The 24,617-nt window shown below is 33.3% G+C and overlaps 4 protein-coding genes across 7 annotated transcripts; 2 read left to right on the top strand and 2 right to left on the bottom strand.

Moving 5' to 3' along the window:
• The first annotated feature begins 4,349 nt into the window (after positions 1 to 4,349).
• LOC100819509 (uncharacterized) lies at positions 4,350 to 5,238 on the top strand. Its single transcript, NM_001317472.2, has one exon. The coding sequence runs from the start codon at positions 4,363 to 4,365 to the stop codon at positions 4,975 to 4,977; it is 615 nt and encodes a 204-aa protein (NP_001304401.2). The 5' UTR covers positions 4,350 to 4,362; the 3' UTR covers positions 4,978 to 5,238.
• Positions 5,239 to 6,489: 1,251 nt separating this feature from the next.
• On the bottom strand, positions 6,490 to 9,061 carry LOC100818965 (uncharacterized). Its single transcript, XM_003542858.4, has 4 exons — positions 7,975 to 9,061; positions 7,481 to 7,688; positions 7,261 to 7,390; positions 6,490 to 7,148 (listed from the first exon to the last, which is right to left on the bottom strand). The coding sequence occupies exons 1-4, from the start codon at positions 8,823 to 8,825 to the stop codon at positions 6,853 to 6,855; spliced, it is 1,485 nt and encodes a 494-aa protein (XP_003542906.1). The 5' UTR covers positions 8,826 to 9,061; the 3' UTR covers positions 6,490 to 6,852.
• Positions 9,062 to 13,278: 4,217 nt separating this feature from the next.
• LOC100818439 (putative E3 ubiquitin-protein ligase RF298) lies at positions 13,279 to 17,599 on the bottom strand. Of its 2 annotated transcripts, XM_003542857.5 has the most exons (4): positions 17,407 to 17,599; positions 17,036 to 17,081; positions 14,648 to 16,763; positions 13,279 to 13,958 (listed from the first exon to the last, which is right to left on the bottom strand). In XM_003542857.5, exons 3-4 carry the CDS (start codon positions 16,757 to 16,759, stop codon positions 13,419 to 13,421), a joined length of 2,652 nt encoding a protein of 883 aa, XP_003542905.1. In that variant the 5' UTR covers positions 16,760 to 16,763; positions 17,036 to 17,081; positions 17,407 to 17,599; the 3' UTR covers positions 13,279 to 13,418. The 2 variants fall into 2 exon arrangements, with proteins under 2 accessions (XP_003542905.1, XP_014621221.1); XM_014765735.3 differs by lacking the exon at positions 17,036 to 17,081.
• A 2,308-nt stretch (positions 17,600 to 19,907) lies between these two features.
• LOC100818254 (uncharacterized) lies at positions 19,908 to 21,228 on the top strand. 3 transcript variants are annotated; one of them, XM_014765734.3, is made up of 4 exons: positions 19,908 to 20,340; positions 20,461 to 20,506; positions 20,813 to 20,907; positions 21,026 to 21,228. In XM_014765734.3, the coding sequence occupies exons 1-3, from the start codon at positions 20,200 to 20,202 to the stop codon at positions 20,866 to 20,868; spliced, it is 243 nt and encodes an 80-aa protein (XP_014621220.1). In that variant the 5' UTR covers positions 19,908 to 20,199; the 3' UTR covers positions 20,869 to 20,907; positions 21,026 to 21,228. The 3 variants fall into 3 exon arrangements, with proteins under 3 accessions (XP_014621220.1, XP_014621219.1, XP_003541644.1); XM_014765733.3 differs by having other exon boundaries at positions 20,989 to 21,228; XM_003541596.5 differs by having other exon boundaries at positions 19,910 to 20,340; positions 20,813 to 21,228.
• Positions 21,229 to 24,617: the final 3,389 nt, after the last annotated feature.

Genomic DNA, 24,617 nt, shown 5'->3' with positions numbered 1-24,617 from the left:
GTGATACTATAACCATGATAGAGCTTCATGAAAAAGGACAAATGTTACAACACAAAACATTAGTCAGAATTACATTTCCTGAATCTGACGTGACAAAAACAACTCTTGCACAATAAATATTTTTCATACTATTCTACTTTGATAAATAATTTGTTTTTATTACTATTATTGTAAAAAGATCTTATTCTATACTCAGAAATCAAATCATATATTTGACTATAGATTTATAAATAGATTTTAATTTTATTTTAACAATTGAAAAACTAGAAAGATTAAATGTGAGCAATTGAGATAAGGAGAACTAAAACTTATAATACCTTCCAGAGTAAGGGAATTAAAAATATAAGTAAGCCCTTATTTAAAAGAGATGAATTATTAAACTTATTAAACTCGGTCTAATAGTAGAGAGATTTGAGTAATTTGTAAAGTTTTAATTTCTTATTACCACCATCATATATATATATATATATATATATATATATATATATATATATATATATATATATTATTGAGTTATAAAGCATGTTGAACTAATTGAGCGAACATATTTAACTTGTTTTTTTCCATGTGACAATTTGACTTCAACCTACCAACTTATTTTCATTTGTCCCACCAACTTGCCAAGAAAGTGAGTTAGAGGTGGATCATGTTTATATACTTTTTTTTTTTTTGGTGAGAGGATCATGTTTATGTTAATGCATATTTGGATTTCTTTAATTTTTTAATTATTACTCAGCAAATTCATCAACCCGTCAATCCACTTTTTCATTTTTATTATTTTTTCACTTTTAGCAAATCAACTTTTGACAAAATGGAAAGAGTTGAAAACTTCAGCCTATACAAAAATAGGTAAACTCGTCCTCTCAATTTTTTACAGGTTAATAAATAATAATAGGAAGAAATGGGTTGACTCAATTTGTCACTCTTAAAATTATAATTTCATATATGAATTTGTTACAAATAATAAAGTAAAATAAAAGTTTGAGTGTCGAGTCTATACGAACATTATTTGTACTTAAATTAATATAAACTTAATTTTTAAGCAATTGATAGAATATAAGAGATAAAAAATTGTAGGTGAGAAATTAAAGGGGAAAGTAAAAGGCAAAATGACAAGAAAAAGAAATAATAATTTAAATGTGAAGGATGAATTCAAAATATAAATGTGTTGGAGTCTAGCATACCAAAAATACTTGTAATGTAATGTTAATAATTTTTTTCTATCTAATGTTATTTCAGTTTTTATCCATATCTACTATGATACTCTATCGTTAGTTTTCTGTCTAATTTATCTATTTTCTCTCCTAAATTCCTTTGCAAAGATAAAATAGTAAATTGCTTTAAGATTAAAGATGCATGAAATAAGCTAAACAACATTACTCTATTCCTAGACATGTTTTCATTTAGATGTCCTTTTCCAATTCTGTAGAAAATAATTATTTTTCAATGCATTACTTCCTAAACAATACATGAGTATGGGTGATCAGACCACAATTAATAACAATAAGGCACATAAAAGAACAATAAAATCTGAAAATAGATAGTAAGGAAGAGTTACATTACAAGAATTTGATCCGTCAGGCTTCCAACAATGGGGTTTAGCCTCTCATTACAATGAGAGGTTTTACACTTTAGAGATTGATGCGCATAGAAGAAGAGGGATGAATAAAGGAAGATGGGAGAATGACTAAAGGATGAAGGTTTTCCCTAGTAGAGATGCTGAGGCTTTGAGTGCTCTGAGTCTCGATGCGTCTTTCTCCCTTATTTCCTACTAGTTGACCTAAGATAACTTAAAATTCATGTGACCTCACCTTAAGTGCGACTTTCTGAGCTTAGCGAGTTGATGCGTTGGGCCTGTATTATGTCTTAAACGAACTGTTCCAATCTTTAACTTTTTCTTCAAGATTTTACATTAATTTTTTTTCAAAACACTTGTAATCTTCCTTCTTTTGACTCATGCTTGTCAAAAGTTAAAATAATATTAAAATCATCATTATTTCATTAAAAACAACAGTAAAATAAAAAAATTCTAATTATTTTTAATTAAAATTGATTATCAATTAAATCTAAATTTTACCCTTATCAAACTTTATGAGTAAACAACGGTAATAGGTATAAAATATTTAAAATTATCATGACAAAATCGCTTTTAACCGTTACACAAAAGAATATAAATTTGAAGTACTACAATACTTTTTTGTGATTAATTAATAAGTTTTATACCACTGTACCCTTTGACAAAAACCCTTGTACCTAGTATGCACTATGCAGCATTATTTACTTCTCGCAACTCTCAAATCTCAACCTCTCATTGGTTTAAATATTGGTTGGAGTAAAGAACTTCAATCAGCAAGTGCGTAATAACAGAGCAATAGCCAAATCCAGCAGTTAGCTATTTTTTCTAACTCTAATATTGTAAAGTCAATAAAGGGAAGCGAAATCTGATACCAATCAATCATTGATGGAAAACAGAAAAAAAATATTTAAGGATATAATTTTGATGCACAGAATGCAAATGATACCAATCATTTAATTATGCATGACTTTCTCGCTTGGTTTGTTTAAAAGGTACACGTACCGTCCAAGGAATTTGTGAATGATCTTACTCTTGCTCAAACTAATTTCAGCTAAACATAACTTTTCCCAAAACAACAAACACTCCTCGTACAAGAATTGATCGACGAAGTTGGTTATATATGATTTTTGGTAATAAGTATATTGTTTATTTCATATAATTTGGCTTAGAATTTATACGAAGCGGGATAACTGATGATAGTTAAATTACGTGGACGTAAATTTAATTTCATGCTATGGAAGCTAAAACTCTGATTTGCTGAATGATTATGAAGTTTTAATATTATTATGTTTACTATTAGTATAAGATCCCCTTGAATTCTTATAAAAAAAAGATCCTCGTGAAAGAAAGAAGAAGATGGAATTAATTTGACTTCTCAGTTCTCAAATGAATTAATATTTAATAAAAACAATCTGCAACTAGAAATCTCCATATAAATATCTTATTATTTTAATAATGCTCACACAACACTATTCATATTCATATAATTGGGAATTTTATTTAAAAGATTAGTTATAAAAAAGTATACAAAACAGTATAATATAATTTCAATAAGTAATTATCAAATTCTTTTATATGATATTATCATATAAATAGTCAGCAAAATGCGAGGATGTTCGAGAGAGAGAAAGCTTACTTTGATATTTAATTTTTTAATAAATATTAAATCAATTATAATATAGCTGTTTGGCCTCAAAGAATTGTTGGTAATAAGTGGATAAATCATAAGAACATATAAGTCACAACATATAACAAAACCTTTTGTTACTCGTAAAAAAGATTAATATAAATAATTGTCAAACATTGGTAGTGTTGGGTTATCCTACACGCATAACATGAAGCATACCTCCCACCAGCGAAAGGATAATATATACACACAAGCCAGGAAAACGAGAACTCTATGCTCAGAATTTTGTTACTCAAGAAATAACGTCATCCAACGGTTGCTACCTAGCAAATGAGTATCCGCTTCATATTCTGCTGAACTCATTCAATTAATTTTCAGTTGCAAGGCAAAACACCCCCCAAAAATAAGAATAATTGTATTCATACAATTTTTTAATAGAAATAAAAAGTAGTATAAGAATGGAATAAATAATCTATGCACTCAATGTAAATTTAGGTTGTCATCTAATTATAAATTAATTAACATATAGTATAATATATTGGTTGACTCTTAGAAAAACTATATATTAAGAGACACTTATAATTATTTTTATTAGTTCATATATAATATAAAGTTTTTCATTAACTACGTACAGAAATTATATTATAAAAAGTTATACTAAATAATATAACTCCAAATATTAACATCCGGATGTTAATATTTAGAAAATATCTTGAACTCTATTGCCTCTAAAGGGAACGATTATTATTCATTAATTAGGTAGTCTATTCCATAATATCTACCAATTTCTACATGTAAATATATATATAACTAAAAAAAGTGAGTATTTGGACATGCAGTTGGTTTCTACCTTCTACGAGTGTTAATTAGCAGTAAGCAGAAGCCACAAGGAAGTCACGTTTAAAGGGTACAAGAAATTGGAAAAACGCTCGTGAGAAAGCTTGAATTAGAATTGAAGCTGCAGGGTGGGTATGGTTTGTCTTAATTTCTTTGTTTCCAAAACCAAAAGCAACAGCAAAAGCAAGATTACATCAAGAATTAAACTCTCCTCCTCCTCCCCACGTTGCGTAGAAGCAACCCTCTCTCCCTCTCCCCGCTTCTATAAAAAAAGGAAATTTGTGAAGTTTAATTTCAACTGCAAGAGCTAGCTATAACAAAAATGAGTGACAAAAACAACATGGTTATAGCCTCCAAAACAGCCACTGGTAGTTCTTCATCATCTTCAAGAATGTCCACAAAAACATTCTCGGGACTCGGAAACCTCGTCAAGCTCCTTCCCACCGGCACTGTCTTTCTGTTCCAGTTCCTCATCCCTGTCGTAACCAACAGCGGACACTGCACCACTCTTCACAAGTACCTCACTGGCTCTTTCCTTGTCGTATGCGCATTCAACTGCGCCTTCGCCTCCTTCACCGACAGCTACACCGGCAGCGACGGCGAGCGCCACTACGCCCTCGTCACTGCCAAGGGGCTTTGGCCTTCGCCGGCGTCGGAGTCTGTTAATTTATCGGCGTATAAGCTCCGGTTCGGGGACTTCGTGCATGCGTTCTTTTCGCTGGTTGTGTTCGCTGTGCTTGGACTCCTTGACACCAACACCGTGCGGTGTTTCTACCCGGCGTTTGAGTCCGCTGAGAAGATTCTGATGCAGGTGGTGCCACCGGTTATTGGAGCAGTTGCTAGTACTGTTTTCGTTATGTTCCCTAATAATCGCCATGGAATTGGTTACCCTACAAGCTCTGATTCCAACGATACCCAACACAAGTCTCAGACTTGAGAATATCTCTGTTTCATATATATGCACCAATTTGCATATTTTGGTCGAGCTTGATTTATACCGATTCTTGCAATGTTTATATGTTATTCTTAATCATTCAAAGGTTTATTTTATATATTTGTTAAACAGAAACATGTTGCTTCAATTTTTTTATTTTATTTTAGATGCAAAGCTTCTTAATTAAGAGAATTTACTCACTCCCTTGTAAAATAATTGTTAATTGTTGTACAAGAAGAAAAATAAATTTTAAAATAATTATTATTTAAATTTTTTAATATAATATTAATTTTTATTTATTTATACTCCTAATAACTACTATTGTGTTGCATTGTTTTTAATAAAAAAATTAATAGTCATAAGATTAATTTAGTAATATTGTTACCAACTTGCATATTTTGGTCGAGCTTGATTTATATCAATTATTGGAATATTTGTGTTTGTTATTGCATGTTATTCTTAATCGTTGAAAGTTTATTTTATATATTTATTATACAGTAATGTATTGCTTGAATTTATTTCTTTATTGAAATTATATTTATAAACCTTCTAATATTGTATTTAATTTGTATGGATAAGAAAATAGAATTTAAAGAGACCCTAAAAAATCTCAACAAAGGAGTTACTATGACTTATGATATGGGGGTAAGACCGCTAAGAGGTGTGACCCTTATATGATGTATGGCTCTTGATGGATTGGGCTGCTAGCTGACTTCACGAACCCAACTTAAAGGATCTATTGACATCGTATACATATGGGAATGGGATATATAAGTATAAATTACAAAGGGTCTATATGATAATAATTTTTTTTAAAAAAAAACATCAAAAGATAGTGTACTAAGCAAAAATGGAAAATGGATATAGCAAAAGCCTGATTCGGTTGACTAACGTTTACGTGAATTGTACCTTTTACCAAGCCCATCCACACGTTATCCCCAATTTATGTCTTTCACAAGTATACTTCAATGTTTTTTTTATAATAATAATAAGACTTAAAAAAAACTTAAGTTTAATTCAAACTCAAAATTTATTTCTAAGCCCTAGTCTAAAAATTGGGCTGATATTTCCGAAAGCACTCTTGGGATTGGGACTTCAGAACTTGCGTGTAAATTTTACAGGGTAGGTACTCACCGGCACATAATGGTCTAATTGTATTGTGAAACTTAGAAAGATTCGAAATTCGATTAGGTTCCTCAGGCACTCCTTATGATCTTAAAGATGTCAAATGCGAAGAAGAAAAAAAAAGAACACTAATTGTATACTCATGCACTATAGTTGTTGGAAGTCAATCTGGGAAATCCGTAGTCAACTCTCATCAAGTGGCACAAGTGGTTTGAATGGCAAATATCAGGATTTCCTGTTGCCAAGACCAAAATAAACTCAACTATAGCTTGAATTTAATTTAATATTTAAATTACTTGCAATATGACACAAGATGTTGTTAAAGGAGAAATATAAGATGAATTGATGGTTAAAGAAAAAAAAAAGAAAGAAAAAATTGCCGGTTCGATCTCCTAATAAACAGTTAATAATTAATAATTGTGGATAAACAAAATGTTGTTAAAGTTCATTGGGTATTACATTATTACATACAGAATTATCACACTCTAACTTTTTTCTTTAGTGCAGTTATCACACCCTGAACTGAATTATTTATTTGAAGCATCTAGCAAGGACAAGGTACAAACATGAGGGGAAACTGGAAAGGGCAATAATTCAATATTATTATACATATATGGGATTTGGAAACCTCATCAATTTGAGGCTCAATCAAGGGGACTGAGAAATGTCAAACTCCATTGCATGGCCATACCGCTTTAACTTTACAACTAACTGAAAATGCATTGCTTATCCAAATATACCATATGACTTCTATCAATCAATTTCTTTTGGCACAAGTATTTTGGGAGGTGGGGTTGATTCCCTCACACCTGTTGCAGAACAAGGTGGCGTTATTTTCACTACTTTCCTCTTTAGTTTCCTGCACTGCCTAATGACATTTTTCTGAGCTGGTGCATTTACTTTCATAATGTCCACTTTCACTATATGGTGATCAGAAGTTCCTTTTGATGAAATGACTGAGTAGGACCCTGGTACATATTTGTACGGTGAGTTTGGTGATGCCAAAATGTAATCCACTCTTGTGCCATACTTGCATGTCCCCTGCACATCTATTTCAGCACTCAAATTAAACTTTTGAAGTTTGAACAATCACAATCATAGTAGTAATAAACTAAATTTAGTAAGCATAGAAGCAATTGAATAAGTAAAAATGTAAAATACTTTGGCCTTTGGCAATGATGACAATGGGCTCGCATTCTCCTGCATAATCCTTTGCATCAACATAGCCTTTTGATTTCATGAAGTTCATCACTTCTGACCTTGGCCTAGGCTTTCCAAGTTTCTCATAATACTATAATACAAAAAATTCTCTGAGATGGGTGTGGAAAAGAAACTCAAACTAATGTAAGTAGTTGTGAATTGTGATAACTAAGAACATTACCTTAAAAATATCTGTCCATCTCTCAGATGAGTAATCAGCTCCATATAGAGAATTAAGTCCTCCTGCCAAGATGTGAGGAGGGTCATTGGAGCGGATTATTGCGTGTACTTGCTTCATTCTCCAACTCTCATCTAAGTGGTCAAGTTGAGTAGAGTGGAAATTTATTTCTCCTGCCCAGGGCACATCAATTGTAGCCTTCAAAACATTCCTACACCACACAAACAATTGTCATTGCACTTAGCCGTCACAAACAACAATAATAACATCAGCAGCAACAGCAACAATAATAATAACTAACTAACTACTTTCATGATTCTTTTTTTGTTGTCTAAGGTATCTCCAACCGAGAGCCAAAGACTAATCTCTCTCAAGGTATGGATATTGATTTGAGGGGCTAACCTCCCCCGAAAAGATGCAAATAATAACCAACTACTTTCGTGATGAAAACTGAAAAGTGTCAATTATTTCAATGAAAATGTGGGAGGATAAAGCACCTGAAATCATCATCATCAGCAATCTTCTGAACTCTCGACTTCTTAATAGGCCATTTGGATAAGATGGCATTTCCATATTCTGGAGCCCAACTTTCAGCAAACACATACTTCATCCCCAAGGCAGCTGCCAAATCAGAAAGAGGCTTCATGTTCTTCTCTTCCTCTGCCTTCACATCCTGCAGGGCCAGCACATCAGCATCAATCTCCCTCAGAACTTCCATGATGCTTCTGCTGCATGTGAACCTCTCAGTGTCCTCACAGTAATTCATAACGAAAGGAAAGCACACAGGAGACCTTGCTGGAACTTGATGCCTGCCAGAAACATTTCCCGTGATTGTATCTGAAGTACCCTCTTTTCTCTCCATCGAAGCAAGCAATCTACTATTTGCCAACGAAATCTCATTGTCAGGGAGATTGATAGAAACCTTCAAATTCGAACGTGGTAGAATATTGGAGGCAGAAAGATTCTGAGCCTTGTCCAAAGAGGCATGCAATGGAGATTGCTTTAGTATACTCTTTGGAAAATCACCCTTTGCAAGAAGATTCTTCTTGTTTGATACATGCTCATGATTGGAGACAACCCATTCATCAAATTCTGAAACAGCAGGTGCAAGTGAAAACATTGCAACATTGAATGTAGCAATCCTAATAGGCCTTCCAGATTGAGACTCAACTAAGAGGCCATTTGAGTCACTTGTAGATTTGTTTTTACGCAATTCTGCTCTGTGGTGACCCTTAAAGTTCAATTTTCTAAACCTTTTGATAACAACTTTAGACTTGGGACGCTTCCATAGTAGCCACAATATCCTTGAGTAAAGGTGCCGGAGTTTTCTTCTAATGACACCAAACATCTTGCTAGAGAAACGATCTAACAAACTGGTTATTGGGAAGGAAAATAAAAATTCAATGTTTCATAAAATGTTCATTCTTTCTTTCACCACCTTAATTGTGGCACGTCTTACAAACGAGCCAATATATGGAATAAGTGGAGACAAAATTAGTTCCTAACTACTCCATGGAGGGAGGTAGATAGAGTCAGAAGAGTTGACAATGGCGCCAATGTTGTTGAGCTTCTTTTCCAACACAAGAAAACAAGGCCAACTGCTACCAACAAGAACAGATAAATTAACTAACGTCCTGTTTTTATAGTATTAATTAATAATAACAAAACCATTATAAAAATTTGCATAATTAACTAATGATTTTTTTAAGTAGGGTCAGACAATGTCCAGTGGAGTGGAAGCCTCCATATGCATCCCGTGATTTGCAGACATTGTTGACTGCATAGCAGCCATTGCGTAGGCTGATGCAGATTTATACTTTTCTTATATACTATGTGAGAGTTGAAATCTTAGCTTTCTCGGATGTACTATAAAAGAGCTATATAATTTAGTTGCAATGTTGTTATTTACGTCCAGAACAAAATTTAAATTATACATTCCTCTTAACCTGGTGTGGGAGCTGTTATTATTATATAAAAATTAGATCATCCGGCTTACAATTTTTAAAACAACCTAAACTTTATAGCGGAGTATATGAAACAACTAGCACAGAATTGTTCCAGCTTAACTAATGATTTTGACTTCGAGCTTTGGACATGCTGCAGCTGTTAACTGCTCAGAAAAAAGAGTTTGTTGTCCATAATAATCCTACCAAACTCAAGTAGAATTGCCTCCCTTAAAAAATATTTGAGTTCTTTGAAAAAGAAAACTAAACTTACGTAATAATCTCTTGATAAAATTTGTATGCGCAGTATGCTATTGTCATTTGGATGGAGCTATTCTAGCCCTCAAAAGGATAGTTGGAAAACAAAGATTTTAGAGAGCCCTTTTCACTAAACAAAAAGTCAATAACGTAGGTAGAGAAAGTGAGAGACAGACAAGATCCGAAGACCACACCAGTGCGAAATCATCATGCAGTTGTTACAATAGGTAAACTTTTATGATACACTTAGTGTTACTAAACTACATTACTGATGAACAATGACAGGAACTGTACCAGTAATAGAGTTTTATAGAGAATAATCTTGGCGCTCTAAAAAAAAGAGTAATCTCACACCTAACCTGTGTTATTCTTAATTTGTTTTTTCTTTATCTCTCTTTAATTTCAAATTCAAATTCTCTTTTGATCGAACTATTTATATGCCTTAGTTTTAAATACCTTTTACTCTTTTAATTGATATCTTCTAAATTCTCTGTTTTTTTTTTAAATCCCATGCAATGCATTAAATACTAACCACTAATAATTTTTGCACACTGTTATTAGACAAAAAAGACCTTACCTTTGACGAATTGAACGTTTGAGTCACAAGAAATAGATTGAATTGTGACCATTGGATAAATTCTAAGCTGAAAAATTTGAACCCTTCTCAGTTAAGTATAAAAACTTGGTGCCCACAAGATTTTTCAGAAAATTGTTAGTTAAAAGATTGATACTAGCAATAGTTAGTTTGTTAGTGAGATCAAGTAGATATTGATGATATTAAATCATTGAGGCCTTTTATCTCTTGCAATAAGCATGACTAACAATAGAGGTAAAATTGTATAATATTCAGCTTGAGAGTGGATAATTTATGATTCAAGTGCCCCTGATACTCTCTTGACTACAATTTATTGGCAATCAATTTTGGTGGATCTCACGTGTAACTTAGGAGAGAAAATCATTGATCACTTAGACCCATTAAAATATGTGATTCTTAACAAATTTTAGTCAAACACAAAGAGAATATTACAACTAGGATATCACTAGCATTTCTTCATGTTGAATATATTTGCTAGCACCATTAGATTACAAAGTTGATGCAAATCTATCAAAAGCTTAATTATTGGCAAGGAAATCAAATAAGGACTACTCCATAGTCCATACAAATCTCCACGTACAAAGCTGATGGCCGACACCTTCTCTAAACATCACGCATGAAGCTGTTCAAGTCCCTCACCTTTTGTTCATAAAGACATTAAAAAAGTTGATAATAGCATTAATGATCATAGAACCGTTGAGATGACCATTGAATGGTCAGGTCCACTAGAATTGTTTATAAGACGTGTGATAGTTGATTGGTTCCCGGTGGAATAAGACGAGGCATCAACAAGTTCACCATAGCTAGCACGACCTCTAGAAACGAATAGTCCTTCCTCATAGTTAGCACGAGCTCTACAAACGAAGAGCACCGGGAAGGACCCGTTGTGTTGAACATGAAAGTACCTTTGCCAGCATCATACCAAACGAGACACAACCTTTGATTGCGTTGCCATCATGAGTTTGTCTTGTGTTATAAGTACCTCACTAGATTCTTAACACGCTTAGATTGGAAGCATTTTTCTCCGGATCAGTGGATTTTCTTATGCCTTTGATTTTTTATTCTGTATTATTATTAATATATATGACGATTCTACTTTTATTTTTTCCCATTATAAAAAAAAAGAGATTCCCAATAATAATATCTGAATCCTTAAATATTCAAGGATATTACGGAATTTCTTAATATATACAAGTTTATTACAAAAAGTCTAAATATCATAAACTGAAAAATCTAAAATCTTATGCTATTAGGTGAAGACCCTTAAATAATTTTATATTATATCTTCAGCACATCTCATCACACAATATCCTTTTAGACATGAAACATGGATAATCCAAAAGCTCACCCACCTTATGCTTGAAATTCAATTTTTTTTATTACAAGAATAAGGATGACAAGGATCAAACTCTAAAGTACTTGATACTCTGTTACCACGACATGAATAATTAATTTCAAAAGTTTAAGCTTCTAGTAAAGACGTGAATGATTTCATGTTACATTTTTTAATACTAAATAGACTTACTTGTAGTGAGCTCAAGCGCATTTACCACAAGAGCGCAAAATAACAATTTGTTGCCAAGATGTGCATTTCATGAAAGGATGTTAATTCACAGGAGCAGCATCTTGTGTGGTCTCCATCTCACAAACATCTTTCTTCTACTAGGGTGTAGATATTCTCATGTGAGATTTTCATATTATCTTATCATATAAAATTTCGTACCTATTCCTCCATCTTCATATACATTGAATATGTGGGATATTATTAAAATCTTTGTTAGTCTATGAGAAAATTAAGAAAGACACTAATTTTTCATATGATACGATTATGTGAAAATCTTAGAGGATATCCATTCCCCTCCTACAAAGAAACCAATGGAAGTGGCAAGGGTGTTGAAGAGAATGGAAACAATGAAATGGATTCGGCTAAAGAATGAAATCTCAACCCAACTACTGCTGTAGTGATCCAATGTCCCAACCAAGGCAATTGCTTCCTGCACTTTCATATTACTTTCGGAAAGGTCATTCCAAGGAAATGCAGGAAGCAATTCTGGAATTGCAGGAAAAAAGGCCCCCCAACCAATGGTTTAAATTCTGATCTTAGTAGAGTTGCCACCGTCTGGTCTGCTATCATAGCCTAATGCAGATGCAATCAAAACATTGCAGCCACATCACACAATGCAACTCAATCTTTTTTTTTTTTTGTTGAGAATCAATCATTTTTATAAACTACAAGTATCTTCTCCGAGGAGCAATTCTACTCGATCCAAATAAGATCACTACGAGCAACGAGCGGCACAATGCAACTCATGTTTAATGTTTTGAAACCCTGCTCCCAATCTTGTACTATTATGGTAAGTAAAATGCAAATTACAAAAGTGGCTCTCCAACTTCATTTTTCCCCTAAGGTATTGGGGTTTTCCTCTATGAAAGCAGTTTGCAAGCAAGAGGTAGAATTTAAAACTTCCTACAAGCAACCAATGTCGTCTATAAATTAAATATAATAATAAACCAGTCCAAAATATTGTAAAATTTCAAAATGTTATGGCTTTTTCCTGCTTAATGATATTTTGTAATTTTCTTCAGAAACAGAGTTTCATTCTAACAATTTTTGGAATTTTATTTAGGAATTGACACATTGTGTATACATTGCAGCTCGTACAGTCTATCATAATTTCATTTCAGTAATTAAGAATATCTGTAGATATGATGTTTTCTCTTTTACTTTGCTTTATTTTTTAAGCTTATTCATCTACTCCATTTTGCTTTTAATTCTGAATGAGCATGTTGTGGCCTTCTCATTATGGGACCAAAATCTCCATTTGATTTTCATGTAAGCAAACGTTACCATCAGATTTTTGTTCTGAACCAAAAAACTATATATTGCTAATGAGGATAAAAATGTAAGAGCTGAGCATTATATTTAAAAGAGAAAGACAAGCGTAGCTTCATGAGAGAAGAGAAGTTCAAGCAAAACCAGAACAGCAGAAGAAAAAGAAAGGCTGTAACATAAAAATCAACCTTGGCATTGAAAGCAACTTAATGTATCTTTAAACTCGAGATGCATGATTCTGAATGCATTATTCTTTGCAAGAGTGTTCCAACAGACATTATTCAAAACACTCATTTCATTCAAGTAAATAAATTATGTACGGGCAAATCGGACAGAAATACGCCTCTGGATGGGGCTCCTGCAAGAAGGACAGTCTTGCATACCTTGTTTCTCGTGGAGATCATTGCATGTTGTGCAAACAACCTGATGAGCACATGGGAGGAATACAACAGACATCTCCTCAGAAAGGCACATGACACATTCTCTTTCCCGCTTTACACCCCCTATCAAAGAGTAGTCATTTAAATTTGAAACCATTTCTGAGATAAAAGTGGCCCGCGATTCTTTCAGAGCCATGCTTTTCACGTCCATAAAGCTGCTGACATAGTTTCCATCAATTCCCCTTCTCAGTGCAGCAATTTTAGAAGAGTCGGTCTTCTGTCTCAGTTGTGCAATTTCTTTTTCAAGTTTCTGGATGTCATCTCTGTACCTGTGTAGATTTTCCTCTGCTTTCAGTTTGATCATATCCTCCTTTGATTTTGCTGACTCCTCAATTTGTTCCCTTTCTTTTCTTATAGAACTGGCCTGCAGGAGGAGTTCTTCTTTTGCCTTTGCTGCTTGCTGCCACCTAGCCTGTGATATTTTTCCTTTATGATTAGAACAGACTTCATAACTAAACTCATTTGGCATTTACACATTGAATATGGTGGCATCCACAGAATCTCAAGTGATTCTGTAAAACAATATTTACATTTTTGTGGTCTGGTATCAATACTTTAACTAAAAGACAAGTCTTGCCACCACAAGATGAATAGAACCTTCAAAGTATGAATCAAACAAGATGCACAAGGACAGAAAAAAGATGATAGATCATCATATGCATTAATTCCTTGGTGAGGGAAGGCAGTTCAATTCTTGACCCTTTAGAAGGTAAAAAGGATATGACCTTGTTAGCTAATACTGTGGAAAGGGGAAAACATTTTGATTCATTTAATACAAGCACTACCCACTCATTCTAATGGAAACAATGCCAATGGTTAAACCATGCATAGAGACGAATAACAAATAAAATGTCAATGCGTTTCAATTTAAATTTATTTCATTTATTTCTGAACATTAAATGAGAGATGGGAAATTTTGGAATTTCATATAATTACTCCCTAACTATAAGTTCTTACTTTTTAGGGACAAGGCTTTTATAATGAACAAAAATGGAAGCAAATTACAACCTGAGCCATATATGTTAGCAAAGATATCAGGTGAACCATTACAAAATAAAAAGCACATTGAAAAGCAGTTAGAATAAGCTTGAAATAGTATACCTCGACTTGCTGCTGTTGCACTTTAGCTTGCTCTAATTCTTGCTGCAACTGAGCTAATTTGTGTTTTTCATTCATTAGCTCTTCCTGAAACAAGGATTTCTGCTTCTCCCATGATTGAAACTTCATTTGGGTCTTCTTTTCCCTCCTTGAGACCTCTTGACAGCTTGTGGCTGACTCAGCCGCTTGTAACTTAGCAACCTCCATCTCTTTCCTCAGTGCAGCATTTTCCACCTCAAGTTTCCGGACATCAGCATTGGTTCTTTCTACCTGTGCACTCGCTTTAGACAAGGCATTTTCCATCTCAGAAATCTTCTTCATAGTGTTTTCCTCTAGAGATTGTTTTTCTTTTTTAAGACGTTCAACTTCATCTTTCTCTTGTCTCAGTGTCTTAAGCTCGGCCCTATCCTTACTCAGCCGACGAGCAGCCTGCATAACCTTCTGATTTGCCCACTCTGTCCATTCTTGAAGCTGATTTTGCAGCTCCCGAACCCTTGGAACTAGCTTCAAAATCATCTCATCCTTTCTATCTTGGGGTATCCACTTCCCCAGGGACCTGTCATGAGGTATCCCCATACAACTACTATTAGGTGCCTCATTATTGCAGCGGACAGTTGTTGTAGGAGACTTACTATTTGAAGACAAAGAAAGAGAAAGATCAGTATCTGTAGCTGATAATACATTTGGGCTACCAACTGCAGGTATAGCATTTGCTTCATGCACTGAAGATAAAGTATTGGTTGACTGAGAAACAGTAACAGTAGAATCCAGACTAAATGCAGTGGGGGTTGATGGTCCATCATTAGATGAAAAATCAGCATTTAAATTGTCTTGTGTCACATCAACTCCCACTGCCTTACTTATGTTTATCGATGCACTCTTTAAGTTTATGGTAGTAGACTCAGATACAGATTTAAGTTTTTTATCCAAGATTAATCCATTCAAGCCATTCAGTCTTCCTCCTCTTGAAGACCCTTTAGGTCCATATGTCCGATAACTTTTTTCCATGTGGAATGACTTCTGTCGAAGAATGTAGTCTCTCTTATTGCTACTGGAATGGACCTTTCTGACGCTCCCACACTTTTCTTCCACCAAAGGAGATTGAGATGTCCCAGAAGTACTAGAAGATTTATCAATAAATTCACATCCAGAATTAGCAGCCTCTTTCCCCGATGGTCCAACAAGAATTTGAGATTTCTTTGACTTGTCCAAACCAGTATTTCCTGCCACAGAGGATTTCTCGGGTTGAGAACCTGAGGAGATTGATTTACAAGGACTTAATTCAGGACCTTTTGTTTCTAACTTTAACTGTGGTTCAGTCTGAACAGAAGAACAACCATCATCAATGCCATCACTACCTAAACTGCTTGAAGGGTCATCATCCATTGCACAAGCAAGTGACACATTCATGTCACAAATCAGCAAACGCCACATTGCATCCCCGGTACTGAACAATGGCCTAACCTCTCGAAGAACACAGACCAATTCAGCCAAAATATACTTCTCTAGCTGCACTAAATCTTCAAAATAGTGCTCTCGTGAAGGATCAATCTCTTGGCCATTTCTAAGAAATGCTAAACCCTTGTCAACTACATTAGACACAGCATCTTTACATCCATAACAAATGCCAGACCTTAAGATGGCCTTTGTAGCAACGTCTTCAATGTAGCCACATGCAACAATTTTTTTTACTGCACTCTTGAAAATGGTGTCCAAATTGCTCAGAACAAGTTCTTCCAATTGGGCTTCAGTGAGATCACTCCAATCAGCATCATGGAATTCATCAACCTCAAGTTCCTCCTTAGGTTGGCTAAGCCTGACGTCAGATGAAGGTAAAGGACTAGACAATCCAAGGTCAAGCTTCAACCCATCAGAATGATCTTGGCTTACACTGCACATGTCAGAAGCACTAGCTTGTCCATGACCTGTGGTTATTTCGAACTTTTCAGCAGAAAATTCATTGCTGAGGCTTTCATGCTGAGGGGAAGGAATAATCTTATTTGGCTCGCCTAAAGGTGGATCAGCCCTGAATTTTCTCTTATTCCTACTCCCTTTTTCTTGGACAGAAACTGAAGGAGCCATTTGACTGCTACCACTGGCTACCAATGATGCCATTTATCTACAAACCAGAATTAACATGAAGGAAAAAAATATATATATATATATATATATATTGTCAAGTTTTACGAATTTATTTAGCATCAGTCACAAGCATCCAAAATTTACTAAATCCAAATAAAAGTTTCGTTAAAAGGTATAATGTGAAAATTAAAATTGATCGGGGAAATTCGGAATGAGCTTTAATATTATCGACCAAGGAAAAGGAAAAGAAGAAAAAACTAACACTGAATTATAATTCAATGCTTGAATTTTAAGAAGAAAATCCAATACCTCTGAATCTCAGTATTGCAGCCTAGAATATATGACTTCCTGAAACCTTTAGATTGAGAAAACCAACCAATCAATGAATAATCGAACAGAAAAAAATAAGAGAAATAAAAAAAAAATAATCAAAAGCTACCAAGAAACATGTACCCAGTGCTCACAGCATTAAGAACATACCCAGATGAAAAGGAGAGAAAATAGAAAGTACCCAAATGCATTCAATAACATATCAATACTCTACACACAGTCACAGATCAGAAAAGTGATGAAAGAAAATTATGTTTTCAATATTATTGGCAGCCCCTGAATAGACAGAAGATCCCCAATAGACGCGGAAGAAAAAACAGTTATAACACTATCTAACGATTCAGACGTACCCGATTGAAGCAAAATTTGTATCAATCAAAGGTAAGATTGATCTTTAGAACATAGGAGAATCAGAAAGAAAATCCACAGTTTTTTCTTCTTTTCTTTTTTTTAATTCTTCCTTTATTTTATTATGCTGAGGCTACAAGAGCTTCAGGCCTTAAAAAGCCTTAAGCGTGGAACGTCTCTCTATAGTAACTAGGTTAGCACTTAGCACTATATGATGATGTTAATACAAAAATAGAGATTTTTTAGGATATTACTATTTGCACCTCCTTTAAACTTTTCTTTTCTAAAATTGCCCTCACCAGAAACTGAATTCCAGAATTAGTTTCCAACATAGCAGCGTGCGCGTATGCTTCCTTTACCTTCTCTTTCACCACACCCCTCCTTTAAACTATCAAGAAAACACCAATTCAAATCCTATGCGCTATCTCTTGTACTCTCTCTTCCTCTACCAATTCAAATCCTAGGCCATCTCCCTCCAATCCCTCGGCATCACCATCGCACCCTTCATCACCTCCGATCTGACACCATGCAGCTGAATAAGTGCCAAACAATGTTGCAGGAGGAAAGTTTTGGAGGGTAGAGGAGAGTGAGATTTTGACCTTTGGAACCACTTTGTCAAAGAAAAAAAGAAGAGTGAAATTAAGAAAGGGGAAATGAATCAACAAAGGGTAGGGCCGTAGGAGGAGGGTGTGTGCATGAATGACTGCAATCTGCAGGTCTGCAAAATAGTCAGGTTAAAGAACTTGAGGGTAGTTTTGTAATAACAATTTAAATAAAAAAAGAAGAGATACGTGCAAAAGTAAAAGTTGAGGGTGTATTTATCAATTGTCTTTTTTTAAAAGGGTCCCCTTATTTTTTATTCCTCTAATCCATAATTTTAATCTCAAAGGCATTTTTCCTTTTATTTTTCAAAATTAAGATTTTTTTTCAACAATCATTTTCCCGGAACATTGATCATCTATAACTATTAATAATGATAATTATTCTCTTTAATATACACATTTCATTGGATAATTTTATCTTTAAATTACTTTTTAAATTTTAATTTTTTCTTCTAACTTAAGTTAACTTCCTACTACTTTTATATTATTAGTTTTTTTTGTCATTTATATTAATTATATTTAACTTTTATTTTTTTATTATTTAAAAAATTTAGAGAAGCAAAATCGTTAATAAAAAAATATTGACCACAAAATTGTTAAAGTGATACTATAATATTGATTATATAATTATTAATTTGATTAGTAAAAAAATTAATTAAAATAATAATGAATAGAAAATCTCTTTAAATGACCAAAGAATTTAATTAAAAATTTAATATTATAATGTCACGTGCAGTCGATAATTTTTGTGTGTGTGTGTGAGCAGTCAATATTTTCTTACTAATGGATCAACAACCCGAAATTATTAACCATTAAACTAAAATTCTTATAATTTTCAGAAATTGAGAACACATGTCTCTATTTTTTATAGGGATCAAGATTATAAATTGAGTAAAATAGAAGATTAAAATTGTATTTTAGTCTCTTTTAATTGACAAAAGCAAACCTAATAACAACTAATTTTGTAGATAAACATAATAGAAGTTATTGTCTGAAGAATTTTATTCGTGTAGAAAATGATCATCTTTAACTAATTTTTAACGTGTTTGTATGATTTTATGCTAAAGGTATTTGTTTATTCAAATTTAAATGTTTGAAAATTTTAACAAATTTTTATTCAAATTAAATTTATCACACTTTACATAAATTACAATATTTTTTTATTTAAATAATGGGACGTTAAAAGAATAATTTAAATATTCGGGAGTCAATAATTTATCAAATAATTTCTAGTTTGCGAAGTTAAATTTTTTTAAAAGAAAAAATAAAGAATATTATTTTTGGATGTGTAATATCATAGAGGTTTGAGTAAAAGTTTCTCATGTTTGTCTCTTTAATAAATTTGGTATATGTCAACCCATGTTTGTCTCTTTTTCTATTTTAGTTTTATTAAATTTCTGGTTTGTTGCAGATGAATCATGAATGGTAGTACTTGTGGTGTTAATATAATTAGGGTCACAAATTTCTATTGTGATGCTTGTGCAAATTGAGAATTTAAATATCACATGTTTCTTTTTTAAATAAAATTTTATTTGGTTAAATATATATTCATTATAACCATCTTATTTATCATAATTATGTATTTTTCATAAATTAGAAAATAAAAAAATAGCAGTATTTGAGTATAAAAAAAAAGAATTAATGTGATGTTCGCAAATACATAACAAAATATAATTCATTATTTATTGAGTATTAACAGCCTCTTTGCATATGCAAGGGTAAGGCTGCGTACAATCCTTCCTCCCTATACCTTCCCATAGTGAAGAGCCTCTGGACAATGGGTTACGAAGTCCATAGTGAAGAGGCTCTGGACAATGGGTTACGAAGTTTTTTATTTATTGAGTATTAACAGCCCACTAGTATTTCAAAAAGCAGTACTGAGAATTACTTCTTGCACCTCTTTTTTTAGACTATCCCAAGATTGCCCTCCATAGAACCTCCGTCTGAGAGCTTCCACCACTACGGTTGCTCCCTTTTTCTCCATCATCACAGTTTCTAAGATTCTTTTTCAGATCTGTTTACAGTTCAGGATTGGATAATCCGGAATATACAAAAAAGAATACACTTTCCGGATTTATTATTCCGAATTATGCATACGTGGTGGCTTTTCTTGACGCACTCTTTAAAGAGGTGATATGCGATGGACCCAGGGGTGAGTTTTGTATTTTGTGAAACGGTTGCAGTTTTAAAAAAATGGAGCAGTTACCGGCGAACCGGAGCGAAGCAAAACCGTTGGCGGCGCCGCCGCAAGTCCTTCATCAGAGCGACGTGGACGACGATGACGAGAACGTGAATCAGCTCGATGAATGCTCTTCTCTCTATCGCTTGATGCAGGTTAACCTCATTTCCCTTTGTTATTTACTTATTTTCCCTTCCTAAAACCCTAAACCCTCAAATTTTAGATTCATCGAACTCGTCGATTTATTGAGGAAATTCTTTTTCCGTAATTTTCAGGATTGCGTTGTTCGAACAAACAGGAATTGGAAAGAATGCCAACCAGGTATGGTATCCATTTTCCACACTCTCTCTGTTCCTTTAATCCTTTCTGTGTGCGTAACGTGTTTTCGATTTCTAAATTTCTAGTTGAATGTGTGTAAGAATGCATTGTTGGAATTCATGGAAATTTTTTCACTTGGAATCCAAATAGCTAATTGTTCGTCTGAGTTTATTTTATTGAATTAGAATTTGTAAAATATTTTCTTCAGCAAGTTTACCTTCCATGATTGTATTTGAATTAACCATTGCAGTTGTGCACCGAAATAATAATAATAATAATAACAGTTAACCATTGATGAACTCTTGACAGAGGTATACGCTTTGAGGGAATGTTTTGAAAAGAGAAAGAACAAGCAAGGAAAGTAGAATTTTGCAGAGGTGGAACTTTTTTTAGTTGGCAATAAGGTTATCCTCTGTGCTTCCTAGTTATTCTTGGTGCTTACTGTACAGACACTTCCTCCTAAAATGAATGTTTTTGGAGTATAGTTCAATTGAAGGTGATTGAGATTGATCTTGGGGACAGGGAACTTTTATATACAGAGATCTATAATAAGCCGTGTTTTCTGATTGGAAATACCAAATACGTGTTTTGAGGTGAGAGCAGTCACCCCCCCTTAACTTGCTTTTACTTCGTAAAATCATTCATTCATTTGGATTGTGTATTTTTTTCTGTTGATGATAATGTGTTATATGAATGATATCTCGTCAAACACTTGCAATTTGGTACCTGATCTTGATCTAGTTTTATGTGTTTATTTTGCATGAGGCTGTTTGAAGCAATGATACAGTGAAATTATCATTTTTGTGCAAGGAGAAGGGTGTTTTTACTTTAAAATAGCTTTAGAATAATTAGAAGACTTGATAAAATAGCCTTATTATAGCCAGATTTGAAGGATTTGAAACAAAAAAAAAAAAAAGTCCGAACTTGTAATACTGCAATATGTGGTATGGATTGGACTTGTGGGGCACAATTTATGCATCAAAAGATTTGTCTCTTGGTGTGGAAAGCCATTGTAGATAATGGTCCAATTACCTACCACAACTATTGCACTAAATTATAAATGTCTCTGGGAAAAATGTAATTTATGATAACTAACTTATGATATAAAAGAGAGAAATAGCGTACATGCAACACCGATACATTTTCAAAGATTCAGGGACACCATTAGAATGTTGAATTCATTGAATTTAGGAGAAAAATGAATTACATCACTATTACATAATGATAACAAATGTCATATACAGTAAGGGTGAGCTGGCTCTGCAAAAAACAAGATCAACCGCCAAACTTGTTCTCTTACTGATGCTGTTGTAACAGCATGTGCCCTGATAGTGTACATGAATGTGGCTGTATGAACATCATGAGCATGATCGCGTTTACGCGTGACTTGTGTATCTGAAGAGACACTGACTGAACCTTCTCATATAAACTCCAAACACAGTAAAGAAATTATAGATTTTGGGGTACCCTTTGGCGGTTGCATAAAATCCTATTTGACTTGTTAGTTGTATATCTACGTCAGCATGCTCATGAATCCCTTTTGCCACAGCCCACAGATAACATGTTATATTTCACATGCTTTTGTATCTTTTAACTTGGACTGAAACGAAGATTATCTGTAATTACTGGTGATAGAGTACATGTAAAATTTTATATGACCCTTGGAAGAACTATACAATATAAATAATGAAAATAATTTGGCTTTTTATACATTGTGGAATAAAGCCTGTTTTGATTGTGATGTAGAACTTGACTGCTTGTTGTGTTGGCGTCCTTTATGATTTGTCTAACTTGCTTGAAAGTTGAAACCCCCAAGTACTACCGTTTCTGATTTCTCATGTTTATTAGCAAAGGGGAAATGATTTTGGCACAACAGTGGTGTATTCATCTTTAAATCTCGTGAGATAAGATCATGATACATTTAAAGTCAATATTACAAATAGTGAATACATCCTTAAACATGCTTACTTTAGAAGACTTTTCTCCTTGAAATTAATTCTACATTGAAAAATTAGAATGACATTTGTTTTGAATTTTTTTTTTCTAACACATTACGTATTATGAGACAGAGGGAATAATAAAGTCTAACTTTATAGAAAAATGTTTCTTGCAGAAAAAACATTTCTACGCACCCCCTTCCCCGCAAGCACACGCGTGCACAATTATTGAACTAATTTAATCATTTATTAGCTTTGAGCTAACCACAATTTTACGACCGTTCTTTCCAAGTTTAATTAACGTACAAGTTTTTTTTTTTTTGCTGAAATAATTTACATACAATTATTCATTTATTATGTTTGACAAATAATGAATAATTGATTTTAATATCTTAATAAGTGATTAAGTTAGTTTTTTTAGGATACCTTCGCACTCTGAGTACAACAACAATTAATTTATGAAAAAGACAATTGCTTTTACAATTTCTTTATTTTTTTTACTTACACAACCACTTCTGTCTATAAATAAAAAATACTGTCTTTGTAGAAACTAAATTTTGGAATTTATTTTGATTAAGGGTAAACATTTTTAAAATTAATTTTCAGAGTGTATTAAATACGGTACGAAAACATGCTTCAATGGAACCCCAAATGCGCAAAGCACGAATGATGTGTAAACATCTCTTTTATCTATCTCTAATTTTAATTTCCTAAGGAAGATGCCTATACCGTATGTTCTTATTTGTGCACTAGAATAAGCATAGAAAGGCATTACAAAACATACTTAATTCATTGTTAATTGTTGTATAACAAGTAGGGATTTGTGATTGCGACGAGTACTCTTGTGTTTCTTGCTTGTTCCTGTAATTGGAAACAAAAATTTACAAATTTGTTATTCAATTTTGGAATTGAACACACACATGCATAACATCCGAGGAGAGAAGAGAGAAATGTTGAACTTGGGTGCGTAAACTTAAAAAATAGAGATAGATGCTTATGCATTACTCATACAGTCATACTCTATGCATTATTTGGGTTCCCTTGAAGCAACTATTCCAAAAATAGTTTACAAAATTATTAAAATGGTAAGAGTTTAATGATTATGTATTATTAGTGTAAAACTATTTTATACTATGCAACCAATTAAATTTCCCAATTTCGTCACATCAAATCATATTATTTTAATTAAATTAAAATGAAATATCTAAAAAACAATGGTTGGTCTTGAGATGGGGAAATGGGTGGGAGGAAGGTGGAAAAAAATTTGAAGGTTTGAGTTTTGAGATCAGAGAGTGAGATGGAGAAAGGTGATAAAAAAAAAATTGGGGTTGGGGTTTTGAGACAGGTGAGTGGGGTGGAGGAAGGTGATAAAAAAAACAAGGGAGGGGATGGAGTTTAAACTTTAAAGATAGAGAAATAGGGTGGAGCCATGGAGGAGGGTGGCTCGAAAAAATAAGGGTTACAATTTTGAGTGGAGGTGTGAGGTGGAGGATAGTAGATGAAAAAAATGGGGAGTTGGGGTTTAAGATGGAGAAGTAAGGACGTAGGAGGGTGACCAAAAAATGGAGGGTTTCAGTTTTCAGATGTAAAAATGGGTATCAAAAGCAATTGCTCTAGAAAAACAAAACAAGTTTAGCCCATTCATCTTAATTAGGGTATTGAATTATTCAAGTTGACCTGAACTAGTAAATCCTGATCTATTTAATGTGGGGTTATAAGTTTGACAACTCACATAGTTTTCTTTGTTGCATTATAAGAGGCTTGTTAAAATTAATTTCTAAATATAGATATAAAAAATACAGATGATTATTTTTGTAAACTTATCACTTATCTATTTATACTATAAAAACAAGTGTTATATTATAAGTAATATATAGTTTTATCATTAAAGTTGTTATTGTTTGAAACAACTATTGTTACATGTATCAGTTTTCTAATTAGTAATTAGTTCTAAATCTATTATCAATCAGCTCTTAATTAGAGTAAGTAATTAGGTGTAATTCTATTTTAACTCTATCATGTACATATATAATGATTGTAGAACTATTCCACTAAATGAGAAATTAACTCTTTTTTTCAAATATGGTATCACTAGACTCATAATATTTTCCACTCACTACTCCTTCTCCTTTCTTGTATGCATAATTTTGATGGTCCTGGTGTGGTTATGCTAGTTC

The sequence above is a fragment of the Glycine max genome, chromosome 13, assembly GCF_000004515.6.
Source record: "Glycine max cultivar Williams 82 chromosome 13, Glycine_max_v4.0, whole genome shotgun sequence".
NCBI classification, from domain to species: Eukaryota; Viridiplantae; Streptophyta; class Magnoliopsida; order Fabales; family Fabaceae; genus Glycine; species Glycine max.
The sequence above is the reverse complement of the archived record's forward strand: the minus strand, read 5'-3'. Positions and strand labels throughout refer to the sequence as shown.